The following is a 19,957-nucleotide window of genomic DNA, read 5'->3' as shown; positions in this document are numbered from 1 at the left end:
TTGTTCTAAATCTACTTAGGGAACAAAAATATAAATTTGTTCTGAGAACAAATTTTTACCAAATACGATTATATTCCCAACCGATCCAGGAACAAAAATCAATCATGCATTTATTTTGATGGTTACCAAACAAAGGCCTTAGTATTCAATTGTGATAAGTTTCAAAACTTTCAATGCATTTATCTCTGTTGTTTTTTCTTTTCTTTTTTTGGTTCTTATCGTTATTATATTTGCATTCTGTATTTACAGTTCGCTTGTTGTAGAATTGTCTTTGGTAGCCCATATCAGCTTGCCCTAGAATCGAGATGGAAGAGGGATGTTCTTGAAAGTTAGTTAAATTCCAACTTTGAAAATTGCAGGACCGTCAATAAATTTTTCGCTATATGATTTGAGATCAAAGTATGCATGGATTGATGTATAATCTGCCATGAGTAAACACTGGGGTGATCTTTCGGAATCAGAATAGATGCTTACGGTCCATGGCATATTATTATTATTATTATTATTATTATTATTATTATTATTATTATTATTATTATGGAAACACGTTAGTGGTTAGGCTAAGAAACAAAAGAATAAGTTAGTGCTACTGCACAGTCGAAGGTAAGAGTATGCACTCGTTATATTAAATTAGATCTTGTTTGGTCAAAGCTTAGAGAAGTTCAGCCCATGGAATACTTTTGAATTGACTCCATTCCTAACCCTACTATGGAATTAGCGTCATGATTTTGAAGAAACAGGAAGTTAAGAAACCTTAAATTTTGAATTACCCAACGAGAATGAGTAATGAACCGAAAGTCCGAGTGAACATAGGGATTGATTATGACATCCTTACTAAACTCGCTTTCACTAAATGAAATGGGTTTTTTCATCGACGCCGCCCTATAGTTCTTTTCTCAAAATTGGCCACTAAATATAATTAGCCTATCGGTGAAGCTGTTAAGGTATCTAAACGCGATTGATTTGAGAATTCGACTAGAATCAACCGATTGTCCTAATTTGCAAAGGGTCATCGACCACGATTAAAAAATCATTAAAAACTGGAGATAGGTCGATTCGACCAAACCATGTGATTAAGTGTGGGTAATTCCACTAATTGCAAAATTCTTGTCGATCGGCACTAGACCGATTTTTCATCGTTTGGTATCGTGTGTCCGTATTTGAAATCTTGAGATTTATGACAATCAAGAGTCGCCGATGAGTCGAAGATGTACAATGTGGTTCGAAAATAATTGACCATGGTCAATTACGCTACAAATTTCTAAAGCTACCCGTGTAGGTCAAGTCACACTAAAATTATGTCATTGAAATTAACCATGAAATTAAACCCGATTTGAGGAATAGAAAGTTTTAGCGTGTCACGATTTATTTTAGGAATGTCGACTCATTCTTCAAAGAATTTTCGACGAATTAAATTTTTACCGAAAAATGGTTCGGATGATTTGAAAAGAGCGAAATTCGGTGGCCATTTTCAAGGGGATGTTTGGCCTCCAAAAGCTAATTGGTGAAGGGAATTTGTGAAGAATTGAAGCCCCATTAGATGAAATTCGTAGGCTAGAGAGGCTGTCACATTTTGGTCTTCATTTGGCTTCAATTGAGGGTAAGTTTGTGTTGAAATTGGCCTTGGGTGACCAATTGATATTGTTGGCTGAAGATGGACTGAAGATAAGGGTGAATAGACACTCAAGTGCTTAGATTTTATCCCTTGACTTTCTCGCCCTCATCCACTTCTCTCGCATGTTCTTGCTCCCTCTCCCTTCTTCGTGCGATTTCTCCCCGACCATTCGTTTTGCCTTTTCTTTCAATTGTTATTGACTTAGATTACTCCACAGTCGCTGTTCCCTCCATGTCAACCCCACGATCACTTTCCGTCGCCACTCACCAACACCCTTCATTCTCCCTTCGGGGCCGCCACGTCCATGACTCACCCCACCAGTCAATACCTGGAGACCCTTTCCCGGCCTTGGCCTTGACCCTACTCCTTCTCTTCGTACGGCACTCCACCAAAGCAGCCCCACGATCTCCTCTCATGCTGCCAACTGCAGTTAGCCCATCTCCACTTGTCGCGACTTACCTTTTTGGGAGGGAATAAGTTTCAATTTATTGCCTAAAAGATTGACCTAAGAACCATGATTAGGGCGCGAGCTCTCCCAAGCTCATATCTTGCGCGACATTGGGGTATTTTAAGACTTTTGCAAAATGAGTCGCCATCGACCTACTGGGCCTGCTAGAATGGGCATGCCACTTCTTATGCAACTAGAGAATCTAGGATCGGGGACTTGATTACACTAATTTACCAATTAGTGTCATTTCGGTCACATAATCTTGTTCATTTTAAAAGAAAATATTTTTGTCAAACAGATTTGGATTGATGTTATACTTATCTACTAACATATGAGGTGATCATGCGGGTGCGTAATTAGTAAAGTAACAATCATAGCTCACCAAGATCCTAATTGTAGTAAAATTAAATACATGCAATTAAACATAATTAGATACGTAAATTAAATATACGATATAATCAAAATACGAGCAAGTAAAAGCCTAATTACACTAAGAAGGCAAAATATGGCAATTCCTAACAAACCCTACATTTTTTTTTTAATTTTTAATTTTTAATTTTAAAATAATTAAATAATAATTTAAGACTAGACCGAAGTGGTCACGACATTGGACTCGGGTCCTAACCCGACAAGACGAGCTAGTCAGGACCCGCCGGGGTTTGGTCTAGATAGAGGCCGGGCCGAGCGATCACCCGAAATGCTTGGACCAACCTTGGTTGGGCCTTTGGTAATTGATTGGGCCCAACCAACATGCCTGCAAACTGCTCTAAGCTTTTTCATTTTAAAAATGAAGCCCACAAGCCCAACGTACTAAAATAGCTCAAACCTAGCGGATTGCTTCAAAACCTTACTGACGGGGCTTTGCCCGACTGCCAAGACAGTTCATGTACCTCTCTCTCTCTCTCTCTCTCTCTCTCTCTCTCTCTCTCTCTCTCTCTCTCTCTCTCTCCCCTCTTGTTTCATGGTGTCGAGGAGAATGGCTCGTGCACACCGGCATCGGTTTGTGTTAATGGCGGCGGTGGCGCCGCGACACGCAGCAGCGGCGACGAGACATCCTGCCGAGACAGCGGCAATGGTGCGTGTTAGTCTTTGCCGCGGGGCCGGGACCGGTGCTTCAACGGCGGCAGAGGGATCGATTCTTGGCGGTCACTATAGTGTCACGGTTTGCAAAGGTTTGGAGTAGCCCAGACAAGCTCAGGGTGATGGCGGTGTAGGGTTACAAAGTGAGTGGCGTTTTGGTAGAAGGAGACACCAGCGTTCGGAGGCAAAGGAGCTTAGTCGAGAAGAAGAACAGTGGCCCCCTTATTTTTTCCTCTTTTTTTCCCCGGTTTCTCCCCCTCTCTCTCTCGAGCTCTCCCTCTTCTCTTTCCTTGTGTTGCTCTTGCCTTTTCTTTCTATGCCTGCTCTTGTGCTCCTATGCTCCTATGCTTCCGGCTGCTTTTTTGCTTTTTTCTCTTTTGCAAGTCATCGTGCAAGACAGGCTAGAGGAGGACGAATGTTGGCGTGGGCCAGACCAAAAGGGAAATGGGCCCGAGGCTGTGCATGGGAAAGAGAGGCAGGCGGCGAGCCAGGCCAATGCCAAATCTGGCCCAACCCAACCTCTAGGCATTTTTTTTTTGTTTCTTTCTTCTTTTCTTTTTCTCTTTCTCTTTTTCTCCTCTTTTTTTTTTTTTAGCGATTAATTCCTAATTTTGTACACAATTAAATCTTAAATAAAATGGCAAAATTTAGGTGTCAACACCACCTAGTCAAACTTCCCAGCGAAGCTCCCCCGAAGTTGACTCCGCAGGCTCCATCCCCCTTCATCCGTGGCCACACGTCCAACAACCTTGACCGCCTATAGCCATCCGTAGCTCCCTCCATCCTTGTGCCGCTACAACATAGCCAGCAGTTGTGTCCCCGCCAAGCTGCCATCGCGTGTTGCAGTTTCGATCATTTGAGCCAAGTCGCGACCAGCAACCCCCTTCAAGACCAACAGTAACCGTGAGTCTTGCGGGCTGTTTTTTTAGCTCCATCCGAGCTTCCTTTGGTACTGCTGTAAGCCTAAGTTTCAGCCGCCGTCATGCCACCGTCGCCGTGAACCGATTTTTGCACTAAACCAATGAGTTTTTGCACTAAACTCTCATTAGGGTGCTAATGATACTTAAGTTGTTTAGATTAAATTAAGATTAGATTAGTGTAGTTATTAGTTTGTTTAGTTAATTCAGGTTAGTTAAATTAGTGAATTACGTGGTTAGGAATTGTAGTTAGTTAGTTTATTATGTGGCCTTGTAGTTAGAATGGTTAGGATAATTTAATTAGCCCAATAGATGGTTAGATTAGCATTATTAGGCCTAAGTATGTATGCATTTAATTAAATTGCATTTATTTAATTATTTTTGTAGTTTATTTAATTATTTAATATTTTCCAAAAATTATACCGGGATAGCGGGTGACCGGAATTTCGTGCGACGGTGGTGTGCTTAGCTTATGCAATTGAGTGTTAATTTGTGCAAATTGAGTGGTGATTATGGTTTTGAGTATTTATTTCAAAATTATGAAATTTTGGTATTTAATTAGAAAATACCGGGCGTTGATTTTTTATGCCAAAAATGTTTCTAAGAACTATATAAAATAGTGGGATTTTTAAAATGAAGGATATCGATTTTTAAAGTTTGAGCTGACCTTGTACCCACACATGATTATTTTATCGAGTGTTTTTAGTACGGAGAAAATAAGCCAAGTTAGTTATAAGTGTAGAGCACAATGCCTTTGGCCGTAATTGAATAATTAAGTGATGGTTTATAGATAGGGCTAGATGACTATTGAAAGTTGAGGTGACATGTGTTGTGTTGAGGGAACCCAATGTGTTGTGAGCCGGTAAAGAACTAAGTGATACACCATAATGAAACCTCATATGAGCCACCTCTAGTACCTTGTACCGTTGCTTATTATAATCAAGGTTTAAGTGCTACATGGCGACTTGAGTCACATGAGAGCCACCTCTAGAAGCCTTGCAATATTGTCATGCATAATCAAGAACTAAGTACTACACGATAGCGAGACTTCGTGAGTTACCTCTAGAACCTTGTATTAGTGCTTTTCGTGGCTAAGAACTAAGTGCTACACGACAGTGTGACTTCATGGGAGCCACCTCTAGTATCTTGAGCTATTGCTTATGATAGTCGAAAACTAAGTGCTACACGATAGTGTGACTTCGTGGGAGCCACCTCTAGTACCTTGAGCTATTGCTTATGATAGTCGAAAACTAAGTGCTACACGACAGTGTGACTTTGTTGGAGTCACCTTTAGTACCTTGAGCTATTGCGGATCGTGGTCAGGGACTAAGTGCCACACAATATCGAAACTTCGTAGGAGGGGGCACCTCTAAAACCTTGAGCTTGGTAGTGAGTATTGAGTCGGAATGTGAAGTTGGAATATTGGTAGGGATATTGAGTTAGAATTAGGAATTGGAATATTGAGAGTGAATATCGAGTGTGGATTGAACCCCTGATATGAGTTATTCGCGCCTGATTATGAGATGAAATTGTGTGACACGGAATGTGACGTGTCATAATGATTTGGCCTTATAATCGAGAGTCTTATGTTTGATTAGTTTGATAGTGAGATGTTCCAATTGATGAGTGCATTGATTATATGCATATGTCTTACGAACTATACTGACGTGCAAAAAAGAATTGAGGCGAGGTAAGTCTCATTGGTTGTGTGTGTAGGCTGCTTTTAAGTGTATTATTTCCTAATCGGGGTTTATAACGTGAACTCGCTGAGATTTATATCTCACCTCGTCGTGAGTTACCATTTTTAGGTCCTTAGTGTGAAGAACTCGGAGCTTGAGGTGAAAGGGTCAGGAGCATGGGTGGCTCAGTAGTTCTGTTTGGAAATAAACCTCCTGTACATAGACCTTAGAGTTGGCATCTGTGTGTAAATTGGATTGTTTATAAAAGTGTGTTTGATTTGAAATTGGTTGTCTTGCTTTTCTATCCCATGTCTATTGTTGTCAGGGGATTAATTAATTTGCTTCCACATGTGCATAATCGATTGGATCGGTGACACGTTTTGGAAACGTTGCAAATTTTATTGACTACCGAGGGATGTGCGCACGCTCGAGGTTTGGGGCGTGACATTGATTCTTCTAAAAGTGCACGCCTTGTTCATTCCGCTCATAACATTATAATTAGTTCGCATGGAATCCAGAGTCGATCAAACTAATTGTGAATTCTGACGCGACGAATTTTACTGACCTGGAAGAAAGACGGGACGACTGATCCTTTCTCCTCCAATTTGCTCTTCTCCAAAATTGCAATCGCATCTTCAGGTAATTACAGGAAACAAACCATAAACCTGTCCTATTCTCTCACTTGAAAAATAAAGGGAGCTATTATTTGAACAGATTCACGTTGTGGATTATTCAAGACATTCTGGGACGCTCAGCACGCTCTGGAGGTTCACAAGCGAGTAGTAAGCTCCGGTTGGACCCTTAGCCAACAAGGAAGAGTGACTCCCCTCTCCACCACTTTCCCTTTGTCTAGCACGGCAATCACATCGCACCTTTGTATGGTACTCAACCTATGTGCCACTACTAACGTGGTTCGTCCAACCATTAAGCGCTCCAACGCGTTCTGCACCACCTTCTCTGATTGGCTGTCAAGCGCACTAGTCGCCTCATCAAGCAACAACAGTGTCGGGTTTCGCAGTATGGCTCTTGCAATGGCGACTCTCTGCTTTTGTCCCCCCGAGAGCTGGACCCCTTTGTCCCCGCACCATGTGTTGTATCCATCCTTTAATGTCACAATGAAGTCGTGAGCATTTGCAGCCCGAGTAGCCTCAACGATTTCCGTTTCACTCATCTCGCGGGATATTCCATAGACAATGTTCTCTCTTATTGTGCCGGCGAATAGAGCTGGTTCCTGACTAACCAATGCTATGTGCATCCGTAAGGCCCTGAGGTGGTATGACCTCAGATCTCGTCCATCGATTTTTATCGTGCCTCTGATTGGATCATAGAATCTTTCGATCAAGCCAATGAGGGTTGATTTTCCAGATCCGCTCTGTCCAACTAAGGCGGTCGATTTCCCCGCTTCGATTTTGAATGAGAAGTCCTTTAAGATGATGACATCCAGCCTTTCCGGGTATGCAAAATCTACCCTGCAAAACTCTACGTGGCCCGTAATTTTTTTTGGTCGGTAACCTTCCATGCCTTCGGGTTCTATTCTAGTCTGCCGGTCCAATATGTCAAACACGGACCCAACCGTGTCTGAGCCCTTGGCAAGGTCTGTGGTCATGCTTCCGGCGTCTGCAATCACTTTGCCTGTGCTTATCAAGATCATGAACGTCTCGAAGAGCGCTTTTGATGTGATTTGCCCTTGAGATATCAACTTGCCTCCGTACCAGAAATCTAAAGCCCAAACGCACATCATGAAGAATTGCGAGGCGGCTAGTCCGATACCAGCATACCACGACTGCCGGATGCTCTCTCGTTCCGGGGCTTCCTGGACTTTCTCAAGCATTTTGAGGATGCGCTCTTGGGAAGAGAACGAAGTGATGGTTCGGTGGTTGGAGACTGCGTCTGTTGCGAGCTTGCTACTTTCCTCTTGAGCCTTGATGGCCTTCTGAGACATGGTCTTTAGTAGCACTCGTCTCATGTAGAAGGAGACTATAATAAGGGGTTGCGCACCTATCACTACGAGGGCGAGTCTCCAGGCGATGATCAGACCCATGGTGAACGCAATTATTATAGCCGAGCATGTCTGCACGATAAGAGCCATTCGGTCACCCACCAGAGATCTCACCTGCATAGAAATGTCGAAGCAGCATTAGTCATCAATACGAGGCCACTCCCCTAGATGTAATTGTCAATGCAGCGAGTTGAAGATAGAGAGGACTAGAATGAGTGAAGTGCGGCAAGGAACAGTACTTACCACATTGGCATCATTAGCGAGTCTAGAACAAACCGAACCGCTGGAGTTCTGATCTTGATCGAACCATCCGACTTCGAAAGTCAGGATTTTAGAGAGCATCTTCTCTCGGACCCTCTTAGTCAAGTATTCCCCCATAAAAGCGAAATTGTAATGCTGGATCACATTGACAGCGAGCGAGAACACAGCCAAACCCAGAAAGCAGAATGCATAAATCCTTACCTTTGCTTTTATCTCCTCGTGGTCTTTCAAAAAATAAACTGAGATCATCGAGCCCATGGCAAAAGAGTACACCGGTTGAACTGCGCCGAACAACATGGCGCTGATGCACCCCAGGATGGCTTGTTTCACTCCGGCGAGTTCAAAGCTATCAATCTTCGTAAAGATGGAATGGGGATCTTCTGATTATCCGGACCAACCGCCGCCATCGACCTCGCTGAGCTGGAGCGACTCACCTTAGATAGGCTATGGCGGCCACTGGTACTATATCCATCCATGCTTAATATGGAAGATGTGATTTGGTTCTCAGGTTTCTCAACTTGATCTGTCGGTTTCTGTTTCTCTGATTTCTGAAGATTGACCAAGGAGGTGTAGAGGCCGTCTTCATTCTGGATGAGCTCTTCATGATTGCCAGTCTCTATCACTTGCCCATTCTGAATGACCGCGATATTATTGGCATGTCGTACAGTAGATAGCCGGTGAGCAATGATGATTGTTGTACGACCAATGGAAGCTCGATCGAGTGCGTCTTGGACGATTTTCTCCGATTCAGAATCTAACGCGCTCGTCGCTTCATCTAGGAGGAGGATTCTGGGTGCTTTAATAATTGCTCGCGCGATCGCTATTCTCTGCTTCTGCCCTCCTGACAGTTGGATGCCTCTTTCCCCTACCTGCGGTGACAAATGTAAGCTCATGTACTTTCACGTGGTTTATGTAACACAATAATAGATAGATGCAAGATACTCCCCATCAAAAACCTTTGGTACGTCGCTGGTATGGAACTGGAGTGAGCAGGCACTTAATGCATTGAAAATATATACAATTTGAGAAAAGAGAAGGATCGGACCTGCGTATCGTACCCCTGGGGCAACTGACTGATGAAGTTATGAGCATTGGAAGCCTTGGCAGCTTCGATCACCTCCTTCATCTCGGCATTCTCCTTTCCAAAGAGTATGTTCTCCTTTATGCTAGTCGCAAAGAGTGTCGGCTCTTGGCTCACTAGTCCCATTTGCGATCTAAGCCATTTAATTTGCAGCTTATTAATGGCGATCCCATCAAGGAGTATTTGTCCGCTAAGTGGGTCATAGAACCTCTGCAGGAGCGATATCACTGTGGATTTTCCGGAGCCACTGCCTCCAACCAAAGCTAGAGTCTTTCCTGATGGGATCGTGAGAGAGAAGTCTCCAAAGATGATGTTTTCGGGTCTCGACGGATATGCAAACTCAATGTGTCTAAATTCGATATTTCCTTCCAAATTCGGTATGGTCTGCCCCTCCATATTCTCTGGATCAATCAGGGGCACTCTCTTTATCACTTCCTCTATACGCTCGCCAGCTGAACACGCTTCTGAGAAGTACTTGAGGTTGGATAAAGCAGCACCCAATGCCCTAATATCAAATAAGATAATACCAAACAAGTAAGGGTCAATTGCTTCTAGGACAAGGCGATTTCCTGAATCTTAAAGCAGCTTAGGCACAGGACTACTTTTCAGGTTCTTGAATGTATTATCAGCAAAAGTGCAAGTTAAAATCGAAACTTTAAAAGAAAGCTGGACGCCACTTACACTCCGCCAACAGTAATGGCCACGCCAACAACATAAACCGTTCCACCTTTATAGCCATGGTACATCACCATCCTACTTCCGTAATATGCCATGAAAGACCAAATGGCAAACACGATACTGTTGCTTCCGATCGCCAAGCCTTTGGCCAAGCCCTGCCTCAGCCCCAACTTCACGGAGCCTTCAAGAGCTTTAGAAAACTCGGAAAGTGTTTTGCTCTCACCGGCAAAGGCATATACTGTTCTGATGGAAGAAAGTGCCTGTTCTGCAATTGTGCCAGCCTTATTGTACTCTCCCCTTATCTTCTCGCAATTACTATAAGAGTCCTCCCATATATCATGCCCGGAATGATGAGAAGCGCAGCAAAGGGGAAACCAACTATCGCCAGTCTCCACAACATGATAAATGCCGCTATGTAGCTCCCAACAAACAGCGATACCTTGACAAGAAAATTGGGAACCTATAGTTTCAATTTAGCAAGACTTAGCTAATATGCCGGGAATCAGAAATCACAAATGAAACATAAAATAACCGAGAGATTAAGATTCTGGATTAAGGACCTTCTCGCTTAGGACGTCCTGAATCACGAGACTATCGCTGGATACACTGGTGATGATATCGGACGTGCTTGTCACATGTATATCAAAATAGGTCACGTCCTGCCTGAGCACAGCGCTCAAGTATCTGGCTCTCATTTTTGCCGCTTGCCTCTCACCAGTCCTGGTCCAACAATACCCTTCTGAAAATGATCATCATCACCGGCATGGTCAGAAAATATTAGGCGAGTCCTACAAGCTTTTCCACCCTAGAACAATCACAAGAGTTTCTACATGTATGAAAGCCACCTCCTCCAACATGGTGGGTGCATAATAAATGCCTGAAAGTATGTACTAGTACTCACAAAATCTCAACTTCAATCCAATTTTCAACTCTTGCCAAGATAAACAAAAGAACCCAAAAGGGAACAAGAGAAACCGCGTGACCCACCTAGAAAACAAGCAACCACCAATCCACAGGCGATGTAGAAGAGATTCAGTGCATTCTGCGGAAACACTACCCAGAGTGAGGGAAACAGATATTCGCTATTGCCTAGTTACGAGCTCAGAGAGAGATGGTTGTGCGTACCTTGTTGATGCTGTGACGAAACGAAGCGGGATCCATAGAAGATGCAGAGCCGATGTCGTTCATGAGCTGACTACTGACAAAGAGCACGAGGGGAGTGGAGAAGCCATCGGCGACGGTTCCGAAGAAGCCGAGACCCATCAAGCACTTGTCCACTCCATCTGCGTGCATGAATATGGAGCCTATTGACGACCGGCCCTCCTTCTTCTTCTTCTTCTTCTTCTCCTTCTCCCTCTCCTCCGCCACATTGCTCTGTCTCTCATTTCCCATTTCTGTTTTCCCAAGTTCCCTTTCAGGAACAGCAACGTAAAGTTTCTCAACTCTTACATCCGTTGATCGAAATGTTGCTTTGCTTGTCACGTTTTAGAATGACAATGAAGGATGAGATCAGAACCGAAGCTAAAGGGGCTGGTGGTGTCTCCCATGGGCCAAGAGCAACCATTATTTATATAGCCTACTCGTGGCGAGGGAAGATTGATTAAACTGTATCGATTGATATCCTGACAGCATCAAAAGTCAGCTGATCTTAAGATTCGGGACAAAAGACGCCAACAAATGTCATTTTACGGCAGTAAGTAGTTTTAGGTACTTAAAAATAGTAAAAGAGAATTACTCAGAAAATCAAAATGAGAAGTAAGCATTGCAATATAAAGCATAATTATCAAATGATCTATGCTCAATACGCGCGGTCCATACACAAAATGTATTTGGACCATCAAATAATACATGAATTACACTCGCAAGGTTATCTATCGCATCGATAGAAGTTAGATCTTCAAAGCAAGTTTTTGAGGGAAATTGACGAGAGCCCTAAGGGCAATAATTGGCAAGATTAGAAACGGATAAAAATGGTTTTTTTTTTGGTTTTTCATCAGTCGAAAGGGGATGTAAGAGTTTTTTAGAGTCGAAAGGCGTCACCAGTGACGCTTAATCGAGGCCCTTCATTTTTTTATTCCTCTAGCGTAAACGCTTAATTTTTGATTCTTGATCACGCATGGAGCACGACTAAAATATTCTCCTCTTTTTACCTAATTTTTAAGGGATATGTGCTCAAAATTTTAAAATCTATCACAAAAGTACAATTGAATTATAAAATTTTTAAAAGTACAATTGAGTCCTAAAACTTATTAAGTTAGTGCGATCAATTTCCTTTATTAATTCTGTCTAACTTAATAAATGAAAATGCTAATGAGTTTTATGACTCGTAATATCAACTTGACAAATTTTAACACTTGACCGTACTTTCTAAAAGTTTTAGGATGCATTTGTTTCTGGAAAACTCAATAATAAAGGAAATACTTTCCAAGAAAGTATTTTCTAAGAATACATTTTTTTTTGGTGATGCATAATTGAAAATGTTTTTGGTTATTTGGATCCATTAAAAAATGATTTCATGCACTATCGTAATGTAAAAAATTCGAATTTTTAATTATTCCTGTTTTTTTTTCTTTCTTTTTATTTCTTTTTTGTTTTCTCCTTTCCTCTTTCTCCTCCTTTCGCTCTCATTGCCATCCCTTCTGCTTCTTCTAGTGATTCTTCCTTGGCTGGCTTATGAGCTTGAGCCTCACCACTCGAGACGCCGCGAGCCGCCAACCTCGGTCACGGCAGGCTAGGAACTCACTTGATCTAGCGAGACCCAGTCTTGCCCAAGGCCATGAGACCACTTTGATTTGGCGAGGCTGAGGCTCATCGGCCTCGGGCAGCCAAGCCTCCCCGTGCCGGAGGTTCAGAGCTCACTCGACGATCGCACAGGTGGTAAAGAAGCAAAAAGAAAAGGAAGAAAAAAGAAAATAAAAAATGAATTTAGAAAATAAAAATTAAAATTTGAATTTTTAAAATATATATTTTATAAGAATAATTGTTTGCAAACCAGCATCAAATTTAAGCTTTTGGTAGATCGAAAACATTTTTCTAGTTCTTTCAAAGGAAAATATTTCTAAATTTAAACTTTGCTAGAAATCTTTTTGTTGATTAGAAAACATTTTCCGTTGTCTTTTTTCTGAGTAAAACTAAAATGTCGAAAAATGAGAAAATGTTTTTTAAAATGTATTTAGTAAAACAAACACCTTTTAGTACTAAATTGCACTTTTTATGATAAATTTTAGGATTTAATTATACTTTTTAAAGGTCTTAGTATCCAATTGCGATAAGTTTTAAAACTTTCAATCTATTTATCTCTCTCTATCTTTTTTTTTGCTTTCTTAGGAATAAAGGATTTAGGGTATTGCTTAAAGATCGGGAACACGATCCACGATCGAGCACGATCTCCCAAACCCATACCTCATAACATTTAAGTGTTCAAAAATTTTGTAATAAGGAATCGCCACTAAGCTAGAAACCAAATAAGGTGTAAGAGGTATTTTACTTCTTACGCAATTAGAGAATTTAAAATCGGGAACTTGATTACATTGATTAAGTAATTAGTACAATTTGCATTTAATCTCGTTCATTTCAAGAAAGATTCTTGTCAAGTAATTTGAATTGATTTTAGACCTATCCACTAATAAATGAGTGTAATTATGCGGACATGCAATCATTGAAATAACAATAACTGGAAGAAGACATTGAATAAATCGTAAGGAAAAGAAGCATTTAATAACAAGAGTAATTAGGTGTCATTCCTAACTAAGCTAAAGAGAAGTCCTAGTCAATCAAGGTATCTTTCTTTTAAGAGTAATTAGAACCCTATGGTAGAGCTCTAAAGACTTGTTCAATCGAGTACGGTTTTATCAAGGATTTTCGTACATTTAAAGAAAAAAATTCCCTAAAAAACTTCTTTTAGTCAAGAGACCAACCCTGCTAAACTGACCTGAACCCTATCGGTGCGGGTTGGGCTAAACCGGGCTGGCCTCAAAGCCCAATTAAAAAAAAGGAAGGGCCCACGGCAGATTTTTACAAAAGGGGCGGCCCGCAGCCCAATTAGATTCTAACCTCCACTTCACTGCGGTCCATACACACCAGCCCATCGACAGCCCCAGCAGACAAACCACAGCCCATTTTTTCTCTTTCTTTCATTCTGTTTTCATTCTTTTTTTTCTCTTTTTGCTTTTGCTTTTGCTCTTCTTTTTTTCTTTTTAATCCTATTTTATTCTTCCTTCTCACATAGCCTCTTTCGAAGGCCCTGGATTCTACAACATTTTTCACCGAAGTTCACCCGAACCATATGCCTTCTTTGCCGATCATCTCCATCGTCGAGCCAAAACTGAATAAACCATGCCCCTTCCGCTAACACCTTATGCCATCCACGTTATGCCAACCACTACCTCATGGACACACCGCATCAAATGACAAGCTGATGTACAGAAGCAAGCGTAAATCAAAAGAAAATCAGCACGAGCTCAGTCAAATATCTTAACGAACACCTTAGGAACATCACTGAAGAGAGGACACAGGATCAACCGAGACTCCAAATGCACCGAAATATTTAACGACTGATGCGCAAAACCAAAACACGGCATAGCACATGATGGGGTCAGGACTCGCACAAACCGACCCTCAACGAAGGGATCCGACAGAAACATTTTCATAAGCACTTGGCGTGCGCTACCAAAACGAGGGATTTCGAACTCGATGGGGATTCGGACATAGACCCAACTTCCTAACATGCATACTAGATCATAGGTTTCACGGAGGACCGACGGGACCGAAAACAAAAAAGGCACTTACGCTCCCGAGGGGGAAGACCTACCTGGTTCAGGGAAAGGCCGCGGCGGACGGGGGCTAGTGGACGGACCTCCCACGACGGCCGGCCACTTTCTCGAGCTCCATCTTCCTGGCTCACTCTCTCACACCCACTCAAGCTCTCTCTTTGGACTCCCCAAGATCGCCCTCTCTCTCGGTCTCTCTCCTTTTAACGGCTAGCAACCGGCGTGCCCGGCTTCTGCCACGCCAGCTGTTGTTGCCGGTCTGCCCTGACCAAGATCCTCTTGTTCGCGTACGTTCTTCTCTTTCTGCAGAACGCATGAGGGAAAGAGAGGAGGAAGAGAAGGCTAGGCTAGTCTTGGGGAAAATAATGGGGGAAGTGGGTTGGCCCAAGTGAAGAGAAAGAAAAAGGACAGGGATTTGGGCCAGCAAGACCTCAAGCCCGGTTTCGCGTCTCTTTTTTCTTTTTTTCTTCTTTTTTTCTTTTAAAAATTTTAATAATTACCATTAATAATGTAAATATTCCTAATGCTAGTATGATGCAATTTAGTGAAAATTATTCTTCACTCTCTCTTTTTAATTAATTAATTATTTATTTAAAAATCAATTTTATATACATAGTTTCATAATTAATACTAGTGATGCTATACTCCCAATATCTATATGTGATGCAATTTAATAGAAAATAAATTTTTATTTGGGGTTAAAATTAATTTATAATTTCTATGTGATAAAACCCTTAATAAAATGGTCAAAATTTAAGTGTCAGCATGTGATATCTTTCATAAACCATATTCAAAGCAACCCTTTACGTAAATCTTTCGTAACAAGGCTTAACAAATCATCCAGATAACGATTTAATGTATAATCAACAACACTTTTCCATTTGAAATTGACAAAGTAGTAGTAGTAACGATCCATATTTATGTAATGAAAATGTCATTTTGTAACACATAATACATCTAATTCATATTACCTAAAATATGATTTTACAAAATCAAGAAGAGATAACATCACTTAATTGGGAAAGCTGAAACTAACCTATGAAAGTTACATGAGCCGACACACTCATATTTCTATCAATTAATCAAAAAAGGATATCAATATTTAGAAACACACATTTGTAGGAATGAGACTGAATAAACTAGGCTTTATTTTTATTTTTTATTGATAAGACTTCTATGTGTTAATAAAGAAATTTAATTATAAATTGACATTCATCTCTGCCCGTTATGCGTATTGTCTATTATATATGTAACTCACACAAAACTTTTAGAAATTTGTTCCGATTAAACTAAACTTCAGAATTAATTTTGTCAAATTTTAAAACTCCACAACACCCTAAACAATCATTTTCCTATAAATCAGGAGCTTGACAACTCTTCAACCGAACCTCATGGTTCAAAATTTTGACATAACTTCAAATTTATATTAATTTTGAAAATTGCTCTGATAAGAATGGCTTAAATACTTATCAAGCATTGTAATTCGGATTCCTCTTTGGAGGACGAGCCGTTATATATTCTTTTCTTTTGCAGCCGCTGTCTTCTTTCCTATTACGCTCACTTGCACTATCTATTGAGAAGAAAGAACAAATGGGTTGGGCTTGGGCTTTATAACGGGTTGTGATTATTGGCCGAATATTACAGATATAGAAAACATTTGTACTATAATGAAGCATTTTCTTCATGGAATTACAGGCACAAGAATAAACCTGTTTCTCCTGTTCTCCTTTGAAGAGTTACAAAGAGCTATTATCTTACTCCTCGTGCCTTAACAACATTTCCCATGGTTTCTTTCCCTGTTTTAAACACATTCACATCGTGCATTACTCGATGCATTCTGATATGCTCGACGCTCTCTGGAGGTTCACGAGCGAGTAGTACGCTCCAGCCGGACCCTTAGCCAACAAGGAAGAATGGCTCCCCTTCTCCACCACCTTCCCTCTGTCTAGCACAGCAATCATGTCGCACGCTTGTATGTGGTACTCAACCTATGCGCGATCATCAGTGTGGTTCGTCCAACCATTAAGCGCTCCAGAGCATCCTGCACCACCTCCTCCGACTGGCTGTCAAGCGCACTAGTCGCCTCATCAGTAACAGCAGTGTCGGGTTTCGAAGTATAGCTCTAGCTATGGCGACTCTGCTTTTGCCCTCCGGAGAGCTGGACCCCTTTGTCCCCGCACCACGTGTGGTATCCGTCTTTAAATGCCATTATGAAGTCATGAGCGTTCGCAGCCCAGGCAGCCTCAGCGACTTCCGTTTCCACTCATCTCGAGTGATATTCCGTAGACAATATTTCTCTGATCGTGCCCGGCGAATAGAGTCGGTTCCTGACTGACCAATGCAATTTGCTTCCTTAAGGCCCTGAGGTGATATGATCTCACATCTCGTCCATCAATTTTTACCACGCCTCTGATTGGATCGTAGAATCTTTCGATCAAGCTAATGAGGGTCGATTTTCCAGATCCACTTTGTCCGACTAACGCGGCCGATTTCCCCACTTCGATATTGAATGAGAAGTCCTTTAAGATGATGACATCCAGCCTTTCCGGTATGCGAAATCTACCCTGCAAAACTCTACAAGGCCTGTTATTTTGTCTCGGTTGGTAACTTTCCATGTCCTCAGGTTCAATTCTGGTCTGCCGGTCCAATATGGTGAACACGGACCTGATCGTGTCTGAGCCCTTGGCAAGGTTGTTATGCGTTTCCAGCATCTGCAATCACTCGGCCTATGCTGATCAAGACCAAGAAAGTCTCGAAGAGCTCTTTTGATGTGATTTGCCCTTGCGAAATCAACTTGCCTCCGTACCAGAAATCTAAAGCCCAAGCGCACTTTGTAAAGAATTGCACGGTGGCTAGTGCAATACCAGCATACCACGATTGCCGGATGCTCTCTCGTTCCAGGGCTTCCTGGGTTTTCTTGAGCATATAGAGGATGCGCTCTTGGGAAAAGGAAGTGATAGTTCGGTGGTTAGAGACTGCGTCCGCCGTGAACTTGCTGCTATCGTCTTGAGCTTCCCGGCCTTCTCAGACATGGCCTTTAGTAGCGTTCGTCTCGTGAAGAAGCAGACTATAGTAAGGGGGTTGCGAAGCTATTACTACGAGGGCGAGTCTCACGCTATGATCAGACCCATGGTGAAGGCAATTATTATAGCTGAGCATGTCTGCACGATAAGAGCCATTTGGTCACCACCAAAAAGATCTCACCTGCACAAGAAGTGTCGAAGCAGCATTAGGCCATCCCGCTAGATGTAACTGTTAATATACCGCATTCGAGCTATTGAGGACTAGAATGAGCTAAGTGCGATAAAGAATTGTATTTACCACGTTGGCATCGTTAGCAAATCTAGAGCAAACTGAACCACTGGAGTTCTGATCTTGGTCGAACCATCCGACTTCGAAAGTTAGGATGTTAAGAGAGCATTTTCTCTCGGATCCTCTTAGTCAAGTACTCCCCCATGAAAGCGAAATTGTAATGTTGGCTCACATTAACTGAGAGCGAGAACACGGCCAAACCCAGAAAGCGGAATGCATAAATCCTATCTTTTAGCTTTAATCTCCTCGTGGTCTTGCAAAAAATAAACCCAGACCATTGAGCCCATGGTGAAAGAACACGCTGGTTGAACTGCGCCGGATAAGATCGCTGATGCACCCTGTGATCACTTGTTTCCCTGGCATATTCAATGCTATCAATCTTCGGAAAGATGGAACCGGGATCTTTTGATCATCCAAAACGACCGCTGCCATGGACCTCGCTGAGCTGGAACGACTTGCCTTGGATAGGCTAGGGTGGCTACTAGCACTATTTCATCCATGATTAATATGGAAGATGTGATTTGAATCTCGGGTTTCTTAACTTGATCTGTCGGTTTCTGTTTCTCTGATTTCTGAAGATTGACCAATGAGGTATAGAGGCCGTCTTCACTCTGGATTAGCTCTTCGTAATTGCCGGTCTCTATCACTTGCCCATTCCAAATGACGGCAATATTATAGGCATCGTATAGTAGATAGCCGGTGAGCAATGATGATCGTTGTGCGATCAATGGAAGCTCGATCGAGTGCTTCTTGGACGATTTTCTCTGATTCCGAGTCTAATGCACTCGTTGCTTCATCGAGGAGGAGGATCCTGGGTGCTTTAATGATTGCTCGTGCTATAGCTATTCTCTGCTTCTGCCCTCCCTGACCAATTGGATGCCCTATCCCTACCTGCTCAGACAATGCAACAAAACAGGTAGATGCAAGATAATTCCTATGAAAACTTTTAGTTCGTCATCAGTACCGACTCAACTCAGCAGGCACTTAAGGCATAGAACTACATACAACTAGGGGAGAGAGAGAAGGGAAGGACCTGTGTATTGTACCCCTGGGAGGCAACTGGCTGATGAAGTTATGAGCATTCGAAGCCTTAGCAGCTTCAATTACCCTCCTCCATCTTGGCATCCTCCTTGCTGAAGAGTATATTTTCCTTTATGCCAGTCGCAAAGAGTGTTGGCTCTTGGCTCACTAGTCCCATCTGCGATCTAAGCCATTTTAATTTGCAGCTTACTAATGGCAATCCCATCGAGGATTATCTCTCCACTGAGAGGTTGTAGAACCTCTGCAGGAGCCATATCACTGTGGATTTTCCCGAGCCACTGCCACCAACCAGAGCTAGAGTCTTTCCTGATGGGATCGTGAGAGAGAAGTCTCTGAATATGATGTTTTCAGGTCTTGATGGATATGCAAACTCGACGTGTTTAAATTCAATGTTTCCTTCCAAATTCTGTATGGTGTTTCCCCTCCATGTTCTCCGGATCAATCACGGGCACTCTCTTCATCACCTCTGATATACGCTCACCTGCCGAAGATGCTTCTGAGAAGTACTTGAGGTTGGATAAAGCAGAACCCAATGCCCTTAAATCATACAAGATAAGACCAAACAAGTCAGTATCGATTGCTTCTAAAACACGGCAAGAATGCGAGTAAAATTCGGAAGTGTAAAAGAAAGCGCACACCAGTTACATTCCGCCACAATGGAAGTGCCGACAGCATAAACCGTTCCGCCTTTATAACCATGGCATATGACCATCCTACTACCATAATATGCCATGAAAGACCAAATGGCAAACACAATACTGTTGCTCCCAATCGCCAATCCTTTCGCCAGGCCCTGCCTCAGCCCCCAGCCACCGATCCTTCAAGCATTTAGAAAACTCGGAAAGCGTTTTGCCTTCACCGACAAAGGCATAAACCGTTCTGATGGAAGAAACCGCTTGTTCTGCTATCGTTCCAGCCTTATTATACTCTTCCTTTTCTTTCTTCTTGCACTCATACAGAGTCCTCCCACATATCATGCCCGGGATTATGAGGAGCAGAGCAAAGGGAAACCTAACTATTGCCAGTCTCCACAACATCAGGAATGCCACTATGTAGCTCCCCACGAACAGCGACGCA

At 42.3% G+C, this 19,957-nt stretch overlaps 1 protein-coding gene and 1 pseudogene across 1 annotated transcript; both read right to left on the bottom strand.

The window, feature by feature from the left end:
* Nucleotides 1-6,467: 6,467 nt before the first annotated feature.
* LOC104420663 (ABC transporter B family member 15-like) lies at nucleotides 6,468-11,150 on the bottom strand. Its single transcript, XM_039317614.1, is given in 10 exon segments — nucleotides 6,468-6,568; nucleotides 6,571-7,852; nucleotides 7,982-8,328; nucleotides 8,331-8,868; nucleotides 9,045-9,585; nucleotides 9,762-10,065; nucleotides 10,068-10,218; nucleotides 10,319-10,497; nucleotides 10,746-10,800; nucleotides 10,884-11,150. Coding segments are annotated over 10 exon segments (3,765 nt in total).
* Nucleotides 11,151-16,350: 5,200 nt separating this feature from the next.
* On the bottom strand, nucleotides 16,351-19,956 carry LOC120295977 (annotated as a pseudogene).
* Between the last annotated feature and the right edge of the window lies 1 nt (nucleotide 19,957).

The sequence above is a fragment of the Eucalyptus grandis genome, chromosome 7, assembly GCF_016545825.1.
Source record: "Eucalyptus grandis isolate ANBG69807.140 chromosome 7, ASM1654582v1, whole genome shotgun sequence".
Taxonomy (NCBI): Eukaryota; Viridiplantae; Streptophyta; class Magnoliopsida; order Myrtales; family Myrtaceae; genus Eucalyptus; species Eucalyptus grandis.
The sequence above is the reverse complement of the archived record's forward strand: the minus strand, read 5'-3'. Positions and strand labels throughout refer to the sequence as shown.